The sequence below is a fragment of the Mercenaria mercenaria genome, chromosome 2 (assembly GCF_021730395.1).
Source record: "Mercenaria mercenaria strain notata chromosome 2, MADL_Memer_1, whole genome shotgun sequence".
Taxonomy (NCBI): Eukaryota; Metazoa; Mollusca; class Bivalvia; order Venerida; family Veneridae; genus Mercenaria; species Mercenaria mercenaria.
In genome coordinates, this window is record NC_069362.1 from 72077343 (window position 1) to 72093975 (window position 16633).

Genomic DNA, 16633 nt, shown 5'->3' on the forward strand with positions numbered 1-16633 from the left:
CTGTCCAGGAGCCACTTCTGTCCATATTATCAGCATATAGACAACATAAACACATGGGGAAGGTGTGTCTAGGTTAATCACAAGCTAATACACCGAGTGATGCATGTCACATTGCAACATGACCGAAAGCAAGATAATTTCATAGACTAATGAAGAAGTAACCATGATATTAAATGAAACAATTAAGCATGTATGAATGTCAGAAAGGAACACGTAAACATAAGATGCACAAATGGTCATGTCACAATGGAAAATGGGATGTCCGAAGGAAGCATGTGAACATGAGAATAACGAATGCATATATATGTAAATCGCAAGATTTGATATACGAAAGCACAATGCAGTTTTTGCCCTAATTCTGTTCCATACGTGCAGCACTACCTTAATACATAAGTTGTCTTTAAAAAATCGATAAGCAAGCAGAGTAATAAGAACCAAATATATAAACCAGAACTTTAAAAAAAATGTTTTCTTAACGTATCCAGTCTGCCTTAAGATGAAATCAACGACACTTTCAATATCACTAGTTTCGCACGATATCATTCCATATCTACATGGTTTTATTAGAAAAATGAATTCCATGCACTTTTATTTGATTCTCATTTGTACCATCTTTTACACGGTCTATTTAGTTCATCCTAAGAGCCAATATTTTCATACTTTTTCTTGCCAAAAAAAAAAAATGTTGCAGCAGACTTGAATAATTGTTTAGCTAAATAATAATTTCAATTCAATAAAATCAAACAGGGAATGTTATAATTATGATTATTTTTTATTTATTCCAAGTTTTATTTTTTCTGAATTTATCCAGATCAGACCGTGTTTTGCCGCCTTTGTCAAAATTCCCACTGTCTTTTATTGCTATATCCTTTTAAGCTTCCATGTATTTTACTTTCAATGACTAGAGATATTATCCAGTGGACATAATAACAACTATTTTCTTGTAATAAACGCAATGGGAAACTGGAAATGAGCGGACTTTGTAGATAAGATTTTGAGACATTATATGACAACAATATGTAGAAAGTTTTTAAGATATTACGATAGTAATCTATATGAGGTAGTAAACAATTCGGACCAGGATTCATTATGTCTAAACTAACAGGTTTCAGATTCTCATTAAAATTGTTGGAACTTTTTCTGACCAAGTTATTCGAGACATGTCGGCGCCGTGGGTTTTACCCTTACATCAGTGAAAGATATACTTCAACGTTAAATAAGAAATTAACGGTAATTTTCTTTCATCTCATCGCATTAAGCGCACTTGTGGTACTGAGACCCCGGTGTGGCAAGGACACAAATGAGAGAAAACATAAATGTTTTATAGAGCCAAATGATATTTGTAAATACTGGTCATAATGGATTTACTGGAGTTTATTAGCGCGGTCATAAACGTTTACAAGTGCTTTCCCACATTTATTGTTGTGGCTACTGGTTAACTTAAAAATACCTCTTGCAAAGCAGCATGTTGCGAAGGAGAGAGCTAGGTCCGTTAATATACCGTTAATATATTCGTAAGCGTATAATGTAAGGCCCACTCTCAGTTAAATATCATTAGAAGTTGCTGCACGTGTTTGTTTTGTTGGGTCAGTCCACTTACGACTTTTCAAAGACAAACCCCGGTCAGTGCCTCTTCATAAGGGCATTTGAGTGACCATCGGGTTTCGTCAATCTAAATGGGATGTCAAAGACTTGGTAGATGCTCTATAGGGGTATGTAGTCAGTATAGAGTTGCTTGTAGTTTGTCCCATGTCTGACAGACTTGTTTCTGTTTTTTTTTCGTTTTCTTTAAAACGTGTGCACTGTATTGCTTTATTCCGCAAATAACAAGGATGTTTTTCTTCGTTTGATTAGTTTATGTCAAGAAGTGAATAATTTTCCCATTCTTTGTCAATTTCCTAAATGTTGCGTAGGAAATTAGCAAACTTTCAGAGACCACAGAGTAACGGATCTGACGAACAATTGTTTCGTTAAAGTGTAAACTTTTGAGAGTAAGGTGTCCGTCAAGGAGAGCCACTTGAACCGCCTTTGTAATGCTAATTTTTCTGACGTGGAGAAAAATCGCCACGAGTGCCTGATTGTAAATTGGAATAAAATGCTGCTCAACTGAGAGCCTACTTAAACCATTTCTGCATACTAATGCAGATTTTATATCAACTAAGGATGTTTGTTTCGGCTTGAATGTGCCAAAAATCTGTCGCTACAATGCTTAATGTCTTTGGCGGCAGTGTCCGCTTTAAAATTTCCGAAGACCAGGCATGTAGCGGAGTAAAATGTAATATATGTGGCAAGTTTTTATTGCATAAATGAGTTTTTATTGGTAGCATTCCACTGTCTAAAATCGATTACACATTTCATAATTGAAAAATCTAGGTAAAAAGTGTTTTATATATCTAATATTCTTTTATCATATAAAGTAGAAGCAGTTACATACGTGTGATTTTTTACTGTTTTCATTTCATGTCAATAACTTTCTTAAAATAGGAGCGGAAACATTTATGCCTATGGGGGAATATCGCACGAAATCGAGAAATGTTTTCGTTTAAAATGATTCTAATAGTTAAACACCTTGCAGGACCCTGTAGACTTGATAATTGCATTTTAAAAGAAGGAATAACGACTTTTTAATTCTACAAAACACCGATGAAAATAGCAAAAAAAAAAAAAAGAAAAAAAAAAAAAAAAAAAAAAAAGAAAGATATTTGTTGGGAGAAATAATTGCTTTGCTCTTCATGTTCTATAACTCATTATTCACGCCAAGGCTTTAAATGTGTTAATGCCACGTTTGTCAGGTTTTCTATCTGGATTTTGACATATCCATAGTAACTATTTACTGAATTATCTTATATTTATCTAAACATATTCACGCATTTGTGTTGATAACATATACCTATTCTAACAATATTCTATATTTTCTTAATGCCCCAGATAACGGCATTGGTAACGAAAAGTGCGCTGTTTAGTTAGTGTCACATTTCAATATTTACTAATCAGCGAAGGATTATTACACTAAGACTATCAATGCATGCGATATTTCAGCTTCTAGGACGTTGTACTGATGTTATCATATTATTGTTACAATTAGGTTTTTGACATTTCTATTGTTCTACTACATGGTCAATTACATTGTCTCAAGCAACTTGTATCAGTGCTCCAATGAAAGTAATATAGGCATACACTAATTAGTGTCAACAAAATCCAAATATTAGGCAAAATACAAACATTTACAGTTACTGCAGAATAATGCCTGATGACAAGATAATCATTTTATTATCATCTCTCAATCACTGATCTTTCTGTTGATACTTGACAAATTGGTGCAACTTTTCAATCTGTAGTCAATTTTCAGTCCCACGGACTGTTAGTCAACTTGATTGTCTTGTTACGATATCCCGAGAATTAAGCGCGTGGTAGGCGCGTGCTAGATTCATCACGTGACCTCATGGGAATTGTCCATTCATCTTCAATTGACAACTTCTGACCACATTTTCTGCATCTCGAACGCAAATAATGAGTTTGTAAATGCCATCGTATGGCAAGATTATTGTCAATTCGTTTCGCTCAAACAAACAATTTATTTTCTTATTGAATTTAATAAAATCTATCATGGATACTTCAAGTATTTTCGACTGCCATTCCTGTATTTAATCCTTCTTTTGGTACTTTTGAAAAAGCAAGTATCAATCCGCCTTTACTACAATGAGATGCGGCTTCTGCTAATCGGATAAATCATGAAAGGGTCGACACGACTCCAAAATTAAACTTTCGCCATGAACGGCGCATCTAATTCTTCTCATTTTTTCTGTGTATTAGTTTTACTAAATGCAAATAAGTGACAAGGGGTGATTGGAATAAATATTTTTCATAGTAGGGGTCCGATTGATGAGATTTATTTTCGCCGCTTGGTTATTGAAGTTAACAGATGAGCTGTTTAATATTATTAACCTTTGTTCATTTAGTGACACATTACCCCACCCACTGGTGTCCCACTACAATTTAGTGGTGTCACAAATGCACATTAACCCTATGTTTGGTCAAAACGAAAAAGTCCTACCAAAGGATAAGTCAATTTTACTCCTAAAAAATGACGATGGCATAATAAATCCAAAGAATTGAGGTTTTTATCCCATCGTTTTCGTTGACATTTCCTAATTTAGACAGAGTAGGTTTTTATTTGAAGTAATGTTGTTAATTTGTTGTTCAATGTCCCTATAGAGGCTAACGAGTGTTCCTTATTCGATTTGTTCCGCCCAATTTCTTCTTAGATGTTGCAATCTGTCCAGTCTCCCAGCTACATGATTTATTGGTGTTGATTTGCTGCTGAAATTAGACTTAGACCCCGACAAGATCAAATCGGCTCGATCGAATTTTAAGGGAAAACAACGATAGTTGTATCTACCAAATAAATACAACAGACTAAAAACAGTAATGTCACGCCAAATAAAGTTCTTTTTTGCCTCATCTGTGCCAACACGCTGATTCAGCACTTTTTGTTATTTCCAAAGCGAGATTTACGTGCTTAAGATTTGCACCCAAGTATAAAATCTGAGCCCGTGCAATCGTATGCACACCGCGCAAAAATTGTGTAGGGTGTATTTTTGCGCCTATACTTGGACCTGGTGCAAATCATACTAGTTTGCGCCTACAAAGATTTTGTGCGGATTGTATTTCTAGTCACGAGAACTAAAAATAAAAATGCACTATTTGCAAATTAATTGTACATTTACTTTTGGATTGTGTTTTTTTTTTTTTGTAATGTATTGAAAAAAGAGCAAAAAAAAAAAAGAGAATTGAAAATCTTCCAATCAAACATGCTTTTATTTACCCCCTAAATTGAAAAAAAAACCTGTAACAATTCGAAAGACTAGCTGCACATTTAAGAAATATTATGTTGACAATATTGAAATCAATGTAATGGTTGATTAATGAAAAATATTCAATCAAAGCATCACTTATATGCCAATGATTATCCTTTATTGTATGTGAATCAAATCTTGATATATATTTGCGCAAAAAGCAAATATTGCCCGACGCAAATGCCGGTGTAAAAATTTTGACATGTGATCAGGACTTTATATTCATGCTCCCATTTTTTTCGGTCGAGGTAAATAACATTTTTAAGACCGTTTTTAAAATGGCATGGCAGTATATTTTCCATATTCTTTGTACAGATGGCGGCGCTCAGCCAGGTCCTAATGTAGTACATTAACACTAAAATGACAAACCTTTTTTTCTTAAATAAAGGCATATTTATATTCAAATAATTCTCAGATGGTTCCTTTTTGCCAAGTAGAAAACTTCCCCTAGAATTTCTAAAATCGGATGCTAGGTCTGTGCTAAAACACTTGTGTTTTTCATCATTAAATTATTGCGCATGAGAGTGCATCATAAAAGCTGATGTTATATACCACAACTACAACTCGGGGAATAATTCTGAGCTGATTTTATAGTGAAAATGTTTTTTGTCATTTCATTTTAGCATTGGCAATTTTCTTTAAGAAAATATAAGTTACAGGCATTCTAGATGGGTCCTGGTGTCAACTGTTTGTTAATTTTATAGAGTATACGTCAAGTGTTAAATATACATACCCTATTTAAATAACCAAATCACTCCCATCAAAAAAAAAAAATCGTTGTATGGTATAGTTTTCTTATTGTATTTTTTGCTCTGTAGAATATTTCACTTTATATTATTGCAATTTCTGACATCACGTGACTGCTCTATGCTTTAAATTTTGGTAGCATTTTCAACATTTTCTGACTGGATACATTTTCCTTGCATCAAAGACGATCCAAATTGGTTACGATATGCACAACATATGTAATATATGAACAAGACATTTTTCAAGCATCTTTTACGTACATTTTATGGAAGAAAAATATCCGCGGTAAATAAAAAAAAAGCAAAATATGTGACCTTAAACATAAAAGCTATTCTTGAAGGTTTAACTGTAAGATGACTAGATGCTTTCATACAAAATAATAATATAAATCTTTTCACGCTATCTTATCATTCAGATGAAACCCTAATGTGTAAAATTAAATCCCTGGTTACTCTAAATCGATTTTTATAAATTTACGAAAACCAATATATTAGAGGGGCATGACCAATGTCAAAATATATAAATAATGTCAAAATCCGCGGGTAAACATTGCCGATAATTGATTTAATAATGTTCCCAATATGGTTAATATCTGCACGGTCTTTTCGTAATCAATTTTGTGTAACTAGGACAATGCACAAGAACTTTTTGTTAGCCTGATAAAGATATTAAAATGAAAATGATTAATCTGGTTTTGAAACTTTTGTCATAAATTTTGACAAGTTTATATTTTGTTCCAAAAGAAATGTGGGGCTGAAAATACTATAAGACCAGAAACATTCTACGCGTGTTTAGATGTAATCTCAGTTTAAGATAATTACGTGATTTTCACAAAGATAATGTACAGGAGTGTGGCGGTTTAAGTATCCTGGGGTAAATTTGTCAAGTTGGAGAACTACCGTTTCGTACCTAGGTGATGAGGTCCCTAATTGCAATCAGACTGTCGAATTGCCCAGATTAGTCCACAGTGTAAACACCTCGGGCGATTTACTTAAATATCTTTGCGCTCGCACAAAAAGTGCCGCGGTCAGGTCAAACGCATTTTCTGATTGAATTATCATAATCCACGTGGAAATACATGTTTATCCTTTTGTTTTTCTTAAAGATTTCCTTTAGACACCTTAACCGTAGCATTTTACAGATGACTAAAGTGACCAACACCTATTTTGATTTGTTGTTTCTGATAGCTTCCTTTAAAATCTTACCACGTGCAACAGTAATGTAAAAATCCTTAATGACTTATATAAATATACTTTGAAAAGATGAACCGGGATAAAGAAATAGCAAATTCATTTCAAATGCAATATATCACTGATTTTTTTCTCAGTTGATCTTAAAGATATTAAATAAGAAGGCATGACGTAACAGTAACAGATATGCAGTATGATTTTGAAAATTTTCTTAAAATTAGTCACAAAGTGTTTTTGCGTTCAAATTTAGGAATAAAAATTTGTTGTTTAATATAATTTTCTCAGACATTTTTGAAATTTTAAATTGCACGAATGAACAAACGTTTCTTAAACCACATAAACCAAAATCATTTGTTTGGGTGTTGCGATAAAATATCTTCTAAACCCAGGGCATTGAAACAGTCTTATTACTTCATAATTTCAACGCCTGGGGCTTTAACATGGCCTACTGGAAAATATTCAATGTATTGTTCCCAGTAATTATCGGTATTGTGATATTACAACTTTAGGATAAAAAGATTCTCCTCTAAGACCCGCGATGCGCTATGACACTCCAATTTATGCAAATTAGTTTTTAGATAGCTCCACAGATAAACGCGCAGTGTACTGTTATTGGCTTAACCGCCGCAATGGGCTGTCCAATATCTGCGCTGTACAAAACGCGAGCTTCTGACGTCACAAATCTCCGAGGATGATAATGGTTGAAATTTGTAACGTTCCGATAAAGTGCTGATTTATCCGTAGCTGATCGCATTTTAAGCTTCTGTAAACATATTTCACAAGTTCGAGTCGTCTTCAGTTTTACATACTTATACAGGAAAGTGTTTATGTCTGTACCAATTCACTTTATTACTCGGAATCAAGCGCTCTTTGGGAAAGTGAAAATTCAAGGGGCAATTAACAATTAAAGCTGAGAACTAGCTACTTAAACCAAGAGACTTAAGAAAACATAGTGTGGATAAATGTTATTTTCTCACAAGTTGTTAACGAGAAAATTCACATGCTGGAACACTTGAGGAAATTACACATACACGTTACCAAAGGATCGAACCTAAACTGGAATCGTATAGTAAATGAACGCTTTCAATGAACCCCTGTGCTATCCTGAAGGACTAAGAAGTTGTGACACAAGTAGCACGAGCAGTACTATGCATCTAGAGACTATACCAGCCGTAAACCAGGAAACTTCTCATCACTCCGCGTTAAATTCGAGCCTCAACAGCTCTACATCATCATCCGACATGGCCGACACAAAAATTACAGGTACGCAAAGCTTCGGACCGCCGACGGAATCATAACTGCATATTTTGATGGTCTGATTCGTGTCTTTCCTTAAGGCATACCTGAAAAGTATCTTACATTAAAGACCGAAAGTTATTGCTCGATAAAAATCGCTGTACATTAATAAGAAACATGCACATTCGTCTGAACTTAAAAAATATTCCATTTTAAAACAGTTTTAGGTTTGAGAATTGCAGAGCATAATGTTTATGTATATAAGCAAGTAATATATTGTTAAGAAGTTCTGACTCTTCAAAGACTGTTTATAGCACTGAATTTAGATCTAAGAAAGATTTAGGATTACTTTTAAAAGTATACATTATATGACGAAGTTAAATTCATGCACATTTATGAAAGTGTATATATAATTTGCTAACTGATCATTTAGTGTTCTGATAATTTTCGCATGTAATTTTATTTTAAGTCATAAATGAAATTGGCAGTGAAATTACAAGAGGTACATACTTGCTTTAATATATTCAAAATTGTGTTATGTTTTCCTAAATGTTAACAGAAGAAAATTAATTTTACAAGAAAATCAATAAAGAAAGTATTTACACAATTATATATCAATGATATAAAATTTATGCCGGTTTCTAACGGAAATAATAGCATAGTGACCTCAGAATATAAGTAATGCGCATGCATCGATACCGATGACTGTTTCTGGCGACTGGTCGCAAGAATGCAATAAAATATTCATTTAAATATTACTTGACTGTTCATTTATTCATCTTGAAAAAATACTGCCAAAATTTCAAGACTTACAATCATAAACTGAATATATTTAAATTATATATTTTTGTGTTTGTATTTCAAATGATCCGCTTTAGCATTTTGTGCAGTGATCATGTTTAAGTCAGCAGCGGACGGACAGACATACGGAGTAATAAGTAAGCAATTATAAGCTGTCTAATGATAAATATCGTAACAAAGTTCAAGCATTTCCGTATTTTCCGCGCGCTTTATGCATTTCACGTTTTAGAGCTGCAATGAAAATTCCTTTGAAATGACGCCTCGGGAATTCTTCTAAAGAAATCGTACTGAATTTAAATTGTATTTCGTCGCTTCCTTTGCTGAAATGAAAAAAAGCAAAATGGTTTGAAAGGACACAAAATAAACATTTTAATGATGTTTGTTAATAATAACTGAATCATAAAAATACCGAAATAAAAAACATACCGGGCAAATAAAGTGAGTATGTAATACTTTCGTGCTGTGATCAGTGAAGGTGGAACACCTCATGTCGCGGCGCGTGCCTTTCTAATAAACGGAAAACGCCTTTTAAAACGTTGCTCATTCCGAAATTACGAAAGTTCCAACCCGCTGTAAAAGCAGCCTGTTAGTTCTGCACGTGAATGGTTGAGCTGCGCGCTATTAAATTTATATTTATGTTTCACATTAATTCAAAAGGACAAACCTCTTGTCGAAATTCATGCTAAGAAATGCATAGCAAGATATTCTAATTATGAGTTTCGTCGTTTTTTCCGCTGGGAACAAATTGTTTTCGCATTAGTTCTACGGAATCTAATATAGATCGTAACATTCGTTTTCATACGAATTAGGGACAAATTAGGGCTACGAGAATGCAAACGAAAACATCAGAAATGACGAAATAGGTTAAAAGATTATCGGCGAAAACGTCAACTGAATGGCTAGAGAAAATTGATGCCGTGTAAAGAAATGATAAAATCCCAGTGACTTGTGTTTTCTTTATGATAATCTCGGCGAACGTTCTGATGCGAATTTTGATAATTTAGAGTATTAGAATTATGATAAATGCTGATAGGTATCTCCTCCATAATAAACTCATTTTATGTAGACAGTGGAAATGTTATAGACGGGAAAGACAATTATAGAAAAGCTAGGACAATGACAAGATTTTTTATTGTTTTTTTTTTTCATTTGAAAATATTTTTGTTTCGTTACGGTTTGTCGGCAATGTCGAAAACTGACGCAGTTTTTCAATGAAAAACTAAAAAGGAAAAAGGAGAAGAATAATATATGGTCCGAGAGAGTTTTACCTTATATGGCGCATTTATTTATTTAACTTAATACATTTTCTTCTGGTGCGTTGTACTTTGTCGCGTGAATAGAAATAATTACCTATATATACATGGAAAATGGCAAAAGCAATTATAACGACATGATTATAATAATAATAATAATAATAATAATAATAATTTTTATATTATTTTGATTCGAAAAGTCAGTTTAAACAATATTTTTAAATACTGGATTAAAATTCGGTATAAATACCTTTGGCAAATATCATTTCCAAATTTAAATAAATTTGTGCAGATGTCTACGAAAAGTTACTCGTATATAATTATGCTCTAAGTTTTTCCAATTACTAGTATATGAAATTTGCTTCTATTAATTAATACCCGTATAATATTCCTGATTGTTGAAGGATTTATGTTTTTTTCTTTTCATTTTCGTACAATTATGTTATCTTGGCTGTATTCATTATAAACATTATCAAATATAATATAATTTGCCGATATGCCTTATGAAACTGAAACTGACTTTTTTTCTAAAAATATTCGTATCAATATATATATTGTAACACAAAAATTAAAAGGAACTAGTATTATTGTTACGATTTTTCTTATACTAAACTGATTTGAAATTTAATTGTCATCGCATGTCTGACAAAAAACAAAATAAAAAAAAATAACATGAGAATAAATTTTATTAACATGTATGCGGAAATAATAATAGTTTTTAACGCTGAACATGCCATGTTAACTTCTACAGACACGAGAAAAAAATATCGTGCATTCGAAATGTAGCTAAACAAAGAAAATATGTTTAACGGCGATATGTTTTAGTTTGCTTGTAAGTCGAAATTATGACACATTAATGTTGATTTTCTTCGCTGCCATGAAGTTTATGTCAAAAATGATTATTTTTCTTCATGGAATCGATACATGTTAAGGCAAACTGACAAACAAAATTCGACTGAAATTTCTTACTCTCTGCCTTCACCAAATGGAACCAATCTTTTTACCTTGTTTATTTTGTTTCGCTGTCAAAACAGTCTGAATGTTCTTTACATATATTTTGTAACTCAAGTACCCCCGACAGTAAAACCGCTTGAAGTTGATGTTAATAGCTGTTGATATTACATAGCTTTATCCAATTACGTATCTCTCCCCGCTCACCGGGATCCAGAGAAGTTCCGCAGCACGCCATCTTTCTTCTGCGACTTCTAGATGCGCGCGACGGCCGCAAGATGGCGCCGAGTAACGAAGCCGCCCGCCAATTTAAGTGGAACCCGCAATATGTAATAGGAATGCAACTTTCTATCTCGGCTATCTACAGGGAAACAATTAATATACCAAGAAAATATTAATAGTCTCATTAAAGTGAAGTATCCATCGTAATTTTAATCTTTTTATTTCAAACGAAATTTAAATTAAGGGAATATTAGATGGAACAACTAAACCGGGCTATCGAAGGTTGATATCATTCAGTCAAAGTACAATTTGTTTGAACGCAAAATACCGTTTTTGATAATCTCGTGATCTGCATCTATTCAAGATCTTTTATTATAGAACCTGTATCAAAGTTCCGCATCGCAAAATTACATCACAAGCGTCTTCTAATGTAGACATCTGTGGCCGATTATCAACAATTTGTCTAGATGCGTACTCGATTATTTTGAGGTTGAATGTTGTTTTTAATTAGTACAATTTTAAGAAGTATCTACACTTCAATATTCAAAAGTAGAGAACAATTTCAGCGGAAACAGACTTACAAGTTTTAGTTTTTGTTTTGTTTCGTTTCTGTTTTGTTGTTAAATATTAATGCTAGCTAAAATTAATTCATCTAAATTTCTTTGAAGCATGTATTTTATCATGGTACTTATATATTTCGTAGACTGACTTGTTTTATCGAGTTTCACTGTATATCTTTTTGAAATTTACCATTTGTGTGTCCTGCAGCACATTGCTATGTTTTCAGTCAGGTTGTTATATGGTATATTATATGCTTTGCATAGACAAAATTGAAAAAAATCTGTGATTTATTGAAAGTTTTAATGATAAGTATCTATATGTCCTTCTATCAACTTACATATCTTTGATGCTCTCAAATTACGTGAAATTCATTTTATTGGGGCCTGGAAATATATTTTGAAGATATATTATATAGTAAATATCTATTGGGATTACTACCTGCTTGTATTAAATAAGCAAAGACTTTTTCTAAAATCATTTTATCCGGATGTTATCCAATAATTCAACTTTAAATTCTACAAAATTACATTGTAAATAAACCCAAAGAATAATAAATCATATCAAAGTGTCTCTTGTACCGGCAATACTTGGTGATTTTTGACTGGTGCGTTCATGTTTTCGGGTGCAGGTTATCAGCCGAACGAACTGATTGCAATATTAGACCGTTATTTATGGATAAAGTCACTGACTTTGTTTGTCTTTTTGTCTGTAGAAATTTTAATAAACTCCGAGATAGAAGAATCTATGAGAGACATTACCGATACCACTAAGACCACCAGAGTGCATTAATTATTTCAATGACTTTGCAATTAACTTTTTTGTATAAAAGGAAAAAAAGACCGGAATTATGTATCCATTCAAATGTTAAAAAGTGCAACAAATATTCCTGAATTTCAGTAAGTTACAATATGTGACTAGTAAATGTGCGGTGACATAGCGTGTCGTACTTCGAGTAACTATAACTTGATTATTTTTTTAATTTCTACCCCACGATTCGAAAAGAAAAGCTTGATTTAGAAGTTAAATGGATGCAACACTTTCTTTTTTTAACTCGTCCAAGCGTTCATGACAGCTCTTTTTTTCCCGCGAAATATAATTTTAAAAAATCGCCACTGTTTGCATATATACGTACTGAAAAGGTGGTGGCAGAGCGTATACTTTGACTGAGTTTGCACAGTTGCGGCTACATAAAATACAAGTGTTTTACACTGAACAAAATATATGAAAATATATACCAGAACCTAGGCTACCATTCAGATTTAAAAACTCGAAAACACACCTGTTACGTTGTTAAGTAACATTATATTCATATGTGGTATGTTGATATTACAGAATCACCTGATATGAAAGTAAAGAATGAGACGGACACGAGTGACGAGGACAAGAAGAAGAAGAGACAGCGGAGACAACGCACACATTTCACGAGCCAACAGCTGCAGGAGCTCGAGGCAACATTCGCTAGAAACAGGTACCCGGATATGGCAACACGCGAGGAAATCTCGGCATGGACTAACCTCACTGAGGCTCGAGTCAGAGTGAGTTTTTTTTTTATCTTGTATTACATTCTTACTTCTTATGATAATCTCCAATAATGGAAATAAAAAATACAAGTAAAAAAGTGCATAAACAAAAACATTTTATTATCTATTCTTTAGTTATATTAGAGTATAGAAATTCTATATCTTTATTGAGTATATTTGCTTTTTTTCCCCCATTTTCCTATGACTGTTTATGATAAGGAACACTGATATAGTGGTTCCTTATAACCGTGCCCTAACTAGAGTTAAAAGCAAAAACCTTCCTGTTTCTTAATTCTTTACTCTTAACTGATCAAAGCCGCAATAAGATTTCAATGTTATACGCGGAACGCGGTCGTCGTCATGGATGTGCTAAAACCACTCTTTATGATTTGTGTTGCACCCCAGGAACCCGTGGTCTTTAAGTGTTGAATAATTTACAAATGATACTTTAACGTACGAGATACATTTTCGTCAAAGACATGCTAATATGATATACAACTGATCGGTTTAGAAAGGATTTTCATAAGGATATATTAAGCCTCAATACAATCGTTCGGATTTTGCAGCACAAATATAAGGTATTTTTAAGCGGGACTAAATTGGTAGCCAATTACCAAATATAACGGCTATATTTGTCTAGCAAATGTTGAAAATCCGCCTTATATGATCTTATTATACTTTTATATCAGTTAGGAAGCGAGGAATTTGCTGTTCACACGTATATTCCGTGTTTTATCGTTTTGGCACTTTGGTGATGATTTTCAACAAGTCTTGTAATTAGATAAGGGCAGATATATCCGCATATTTCCGTTATCTGAAATCATAGCTACATTACGCGTAATCGTCCAACTGACTACCGTGCCCTCAATATTACATGATCTATAATATAAAATATATGTATTATTTTATTATTGAAGAAACCTAATTAAATACGTTTTCAGTACTATGTGTCGGTATAAGTTCATGAAAAAAAATAAGAAAAAATAATACTGATTGTGTACATGTTTCAATAAGCGGGTACCCAGTACAAAAGGTCAAAAAGAAAGTTGACAAATATCAATCATTCTCACTTGGGTTTCGTAGATAACGTATAAAATTGTGCTCAAGTGTCCAAAAAACAAGTTTCACGCTGGTTTAAGTACAGACATATTGAAGATCTGTCAGTAAAATTTTGGGCCGCAGTTTCTTTCATGCCGGAGTTGCTAGCAATCATTCTAGTAATTAGTATTGTCAAAACATGACTATATGGTAAATTGCGTTTCCACAAATATGTTTGTAATTTCCTACATTATTCTTTATGTAGGTAATTATGCAAAAATTGAAATGGGAAACTTGAAGGAATCCCAGCAATGTTTTTATTGCAAATGCCTTACACAAGAAGAATGTTTTTATTTTACTTCATTACATTTAATGTTCTATAATTGTCCTTTTCTCTCTACAGGTCTGGTTTAAAAATCGTCGAGCAAAGTGGAGAAAGCGGGAGCGAAACATGGAAACATTTAAAACAGGCTTTGGTACGCAGTTTACTGGACTCATGCAGCCCACATTTGATGACAGTTTCTACAATGGTTATTATAACAACTCTTGGGCGACCAAAGTTCCGAGCCCACTGGGCTCCAAGTCGTTTCCCTGGGGGTTTAACTCAGTAAACCCCCACTTGTCATCCGTCGTTCCTTCACAGCCCATGTGTTTCTCTTCACCATCTACAAGCATCAGTTCCAGTATGGTAAACAATGTACCCACAGTTCCGACAAATATGAACAATCCGAATTCCCCGTGCCCATACGCGAGCCCAGCTCCACCCTACATATACAGCCCTAACAGAGACACGTGCACAAACAGTATCGCGGCACTGCGGCTAAAAGCTAAACATCATTCTACTAATCCATTCTCCTACCCATCTATGTCCCCCCGACAACAGTCACTGTCGGCATGCCAATACGCAACTGTCGGCAACACGGGAACTGTGTGATGAGAACGGTACAGGACATGTGTAAAATACTTACCAATCAAATTGTGCGAAGGTGAAAAACGATCTGAACAGTCTGATATAGATCTGAATTGCTTCACATTTTTACGTTTTTACATTTCCGAAATGATGGAGATTTATTTTAGTTATGTTTTAAATTCAAAACTGGAGAAGAAAACGTGCCAGAAATATATTTATTATTGTGTTAAAGACATAGTAAGCACAACCGAAGTATGAATATTTTCAATATTGGTATCGGACGCACAAAAGACTTTCGCAAGACATAAGCGCTGAGTGCGAATCTGCACTAACTGTATCGAATGTCCACATGCGTAGCCCGTTTAATGGTAGGTTCGTCTTCCAGTGGTTGCTTGACGATAGAAACAAACGTGGGTATCGATTACATACCGAAAGGTAGACTTTTTGTATATTTTTGTTAAACGTATATTGTGTTTATAAATGTTATTAAATGTGCTTTGGATAAGAAACATTTGTTACGTATTTGAAAACAGTTGTACAGCAAATTATACACTCCTACTTCCTAACAATAACGAATTTATACTATGTCAGTCACATATTCCTAGATGCACAGATTTTAGGAAAGGCATTGATCAGGTTTTTCAAACTATAATATGAGCCGTGCCATGAGAAAATCAACATAGTGGGTTTGCGACCAGCATGGATCCAGACCAGCCTGCGCATCCGCGCAGTCTGGTCAGGCTCCATGCTGTTCGCTTTTAAAGCCTATTGGAATTGGAGAAACTGTTAGCGAACAGCATGGATCCTGACCAGACTGCGCGGATGCGCAGGCTGGTCTGGATCCATGCTGGTCGCACACCCACTATGTTGGTTTTCTCATGGCACGGCTCATATTTGTTTGATATCTCATTATAATATACATACATGAGAATAAAAAAAATAAGTATGAGAACATACCTGTTTATTTGCTATATAGGATTTACATAAAATGTGTCTACTTGCCTACTGTTTTTTAGCCCAATAATGTGGGTTTTTTTTTACCAAATCCCATAAAAAAATGAATGTAATACCATTTAGCCTTAGATCTATCACAACTTGTATTCAGAACGGAAAGACCATGTTAGAGACCAGTAAGTCAGAAATCTTTGTCGTAAAGTCTTTAACTGGCTTGAAAATTACTTTTTTCATTTAAAGACGAATACAACACTATTAAACTATTGCATGACATGGATTTTACAATTGTTTTTGTACTAGTGCTGTAAAAGACATGATATTTATTTGTTTTTGTATAGATAATTGACGACTGTGAATAAATTTTTAGAACAAACATTTCTTACTTTATCAGTCA

General features: G+C 33.7%; 2 protein-coding genes across 2 annotated transcripts in view; one reads left to right on the plus strand and one right to left on the minus strand.

The window, feature by feature from the left end:
- LOC123564283 (kelch-like protein 2) overlaps positions 1 to 16633 on the minus strand; it is a 318752-nt gene that overhangs the window by 228601 nt on the left and 73518 nt on the right. The window lies entirely within an intron of this gene.
- Positions 7516 to 16612, plus strand: LOC123564288 (pituitary homeobox x-like). The gene is made up of 3 exons (XM_045357751.2): positions 7516 to 8056; positions 13150 to 13352; positions 14779 to 16612. Exons 1-3 carry the CDS (start codon positions 7867 to 7869, stop codon positions 15307 to 15309), a joined length of 924 nt encoding a protein of 307 aa, XP_045213686.1. The 5' UTR covers positions 7516 to 7866; the 3' UTR covers positions 15310 to 16612.

What these genes read in the sequence shown, in the direction of transcription:
- LOC123564288 (XM_045357751.2), top strand. Translation starts at nt 7,867, where the DNA reads ATGAACGCTTTCAATGAACCCCTGTGCTATCCTGAAGGACTAAGAAGT. An exon ending in GGCCGACACAAAAATTACAG is followed by an intron (nt 8,057 to 13,149) that starts GTACGCAAAGCT and finishes TTGATATTACAG; the next exon opens with AATCACCTGATATGAAAGTA. An exon ending in TCACTGAGGCTCGAGTCAGA is followed by an intron (nt 13,353 to 14,778) that starts GTGAGTTTTTTT and finishes TTCTCTCTACAG; the next exon opens with GTCTGGTTTAAAAATCGTCG.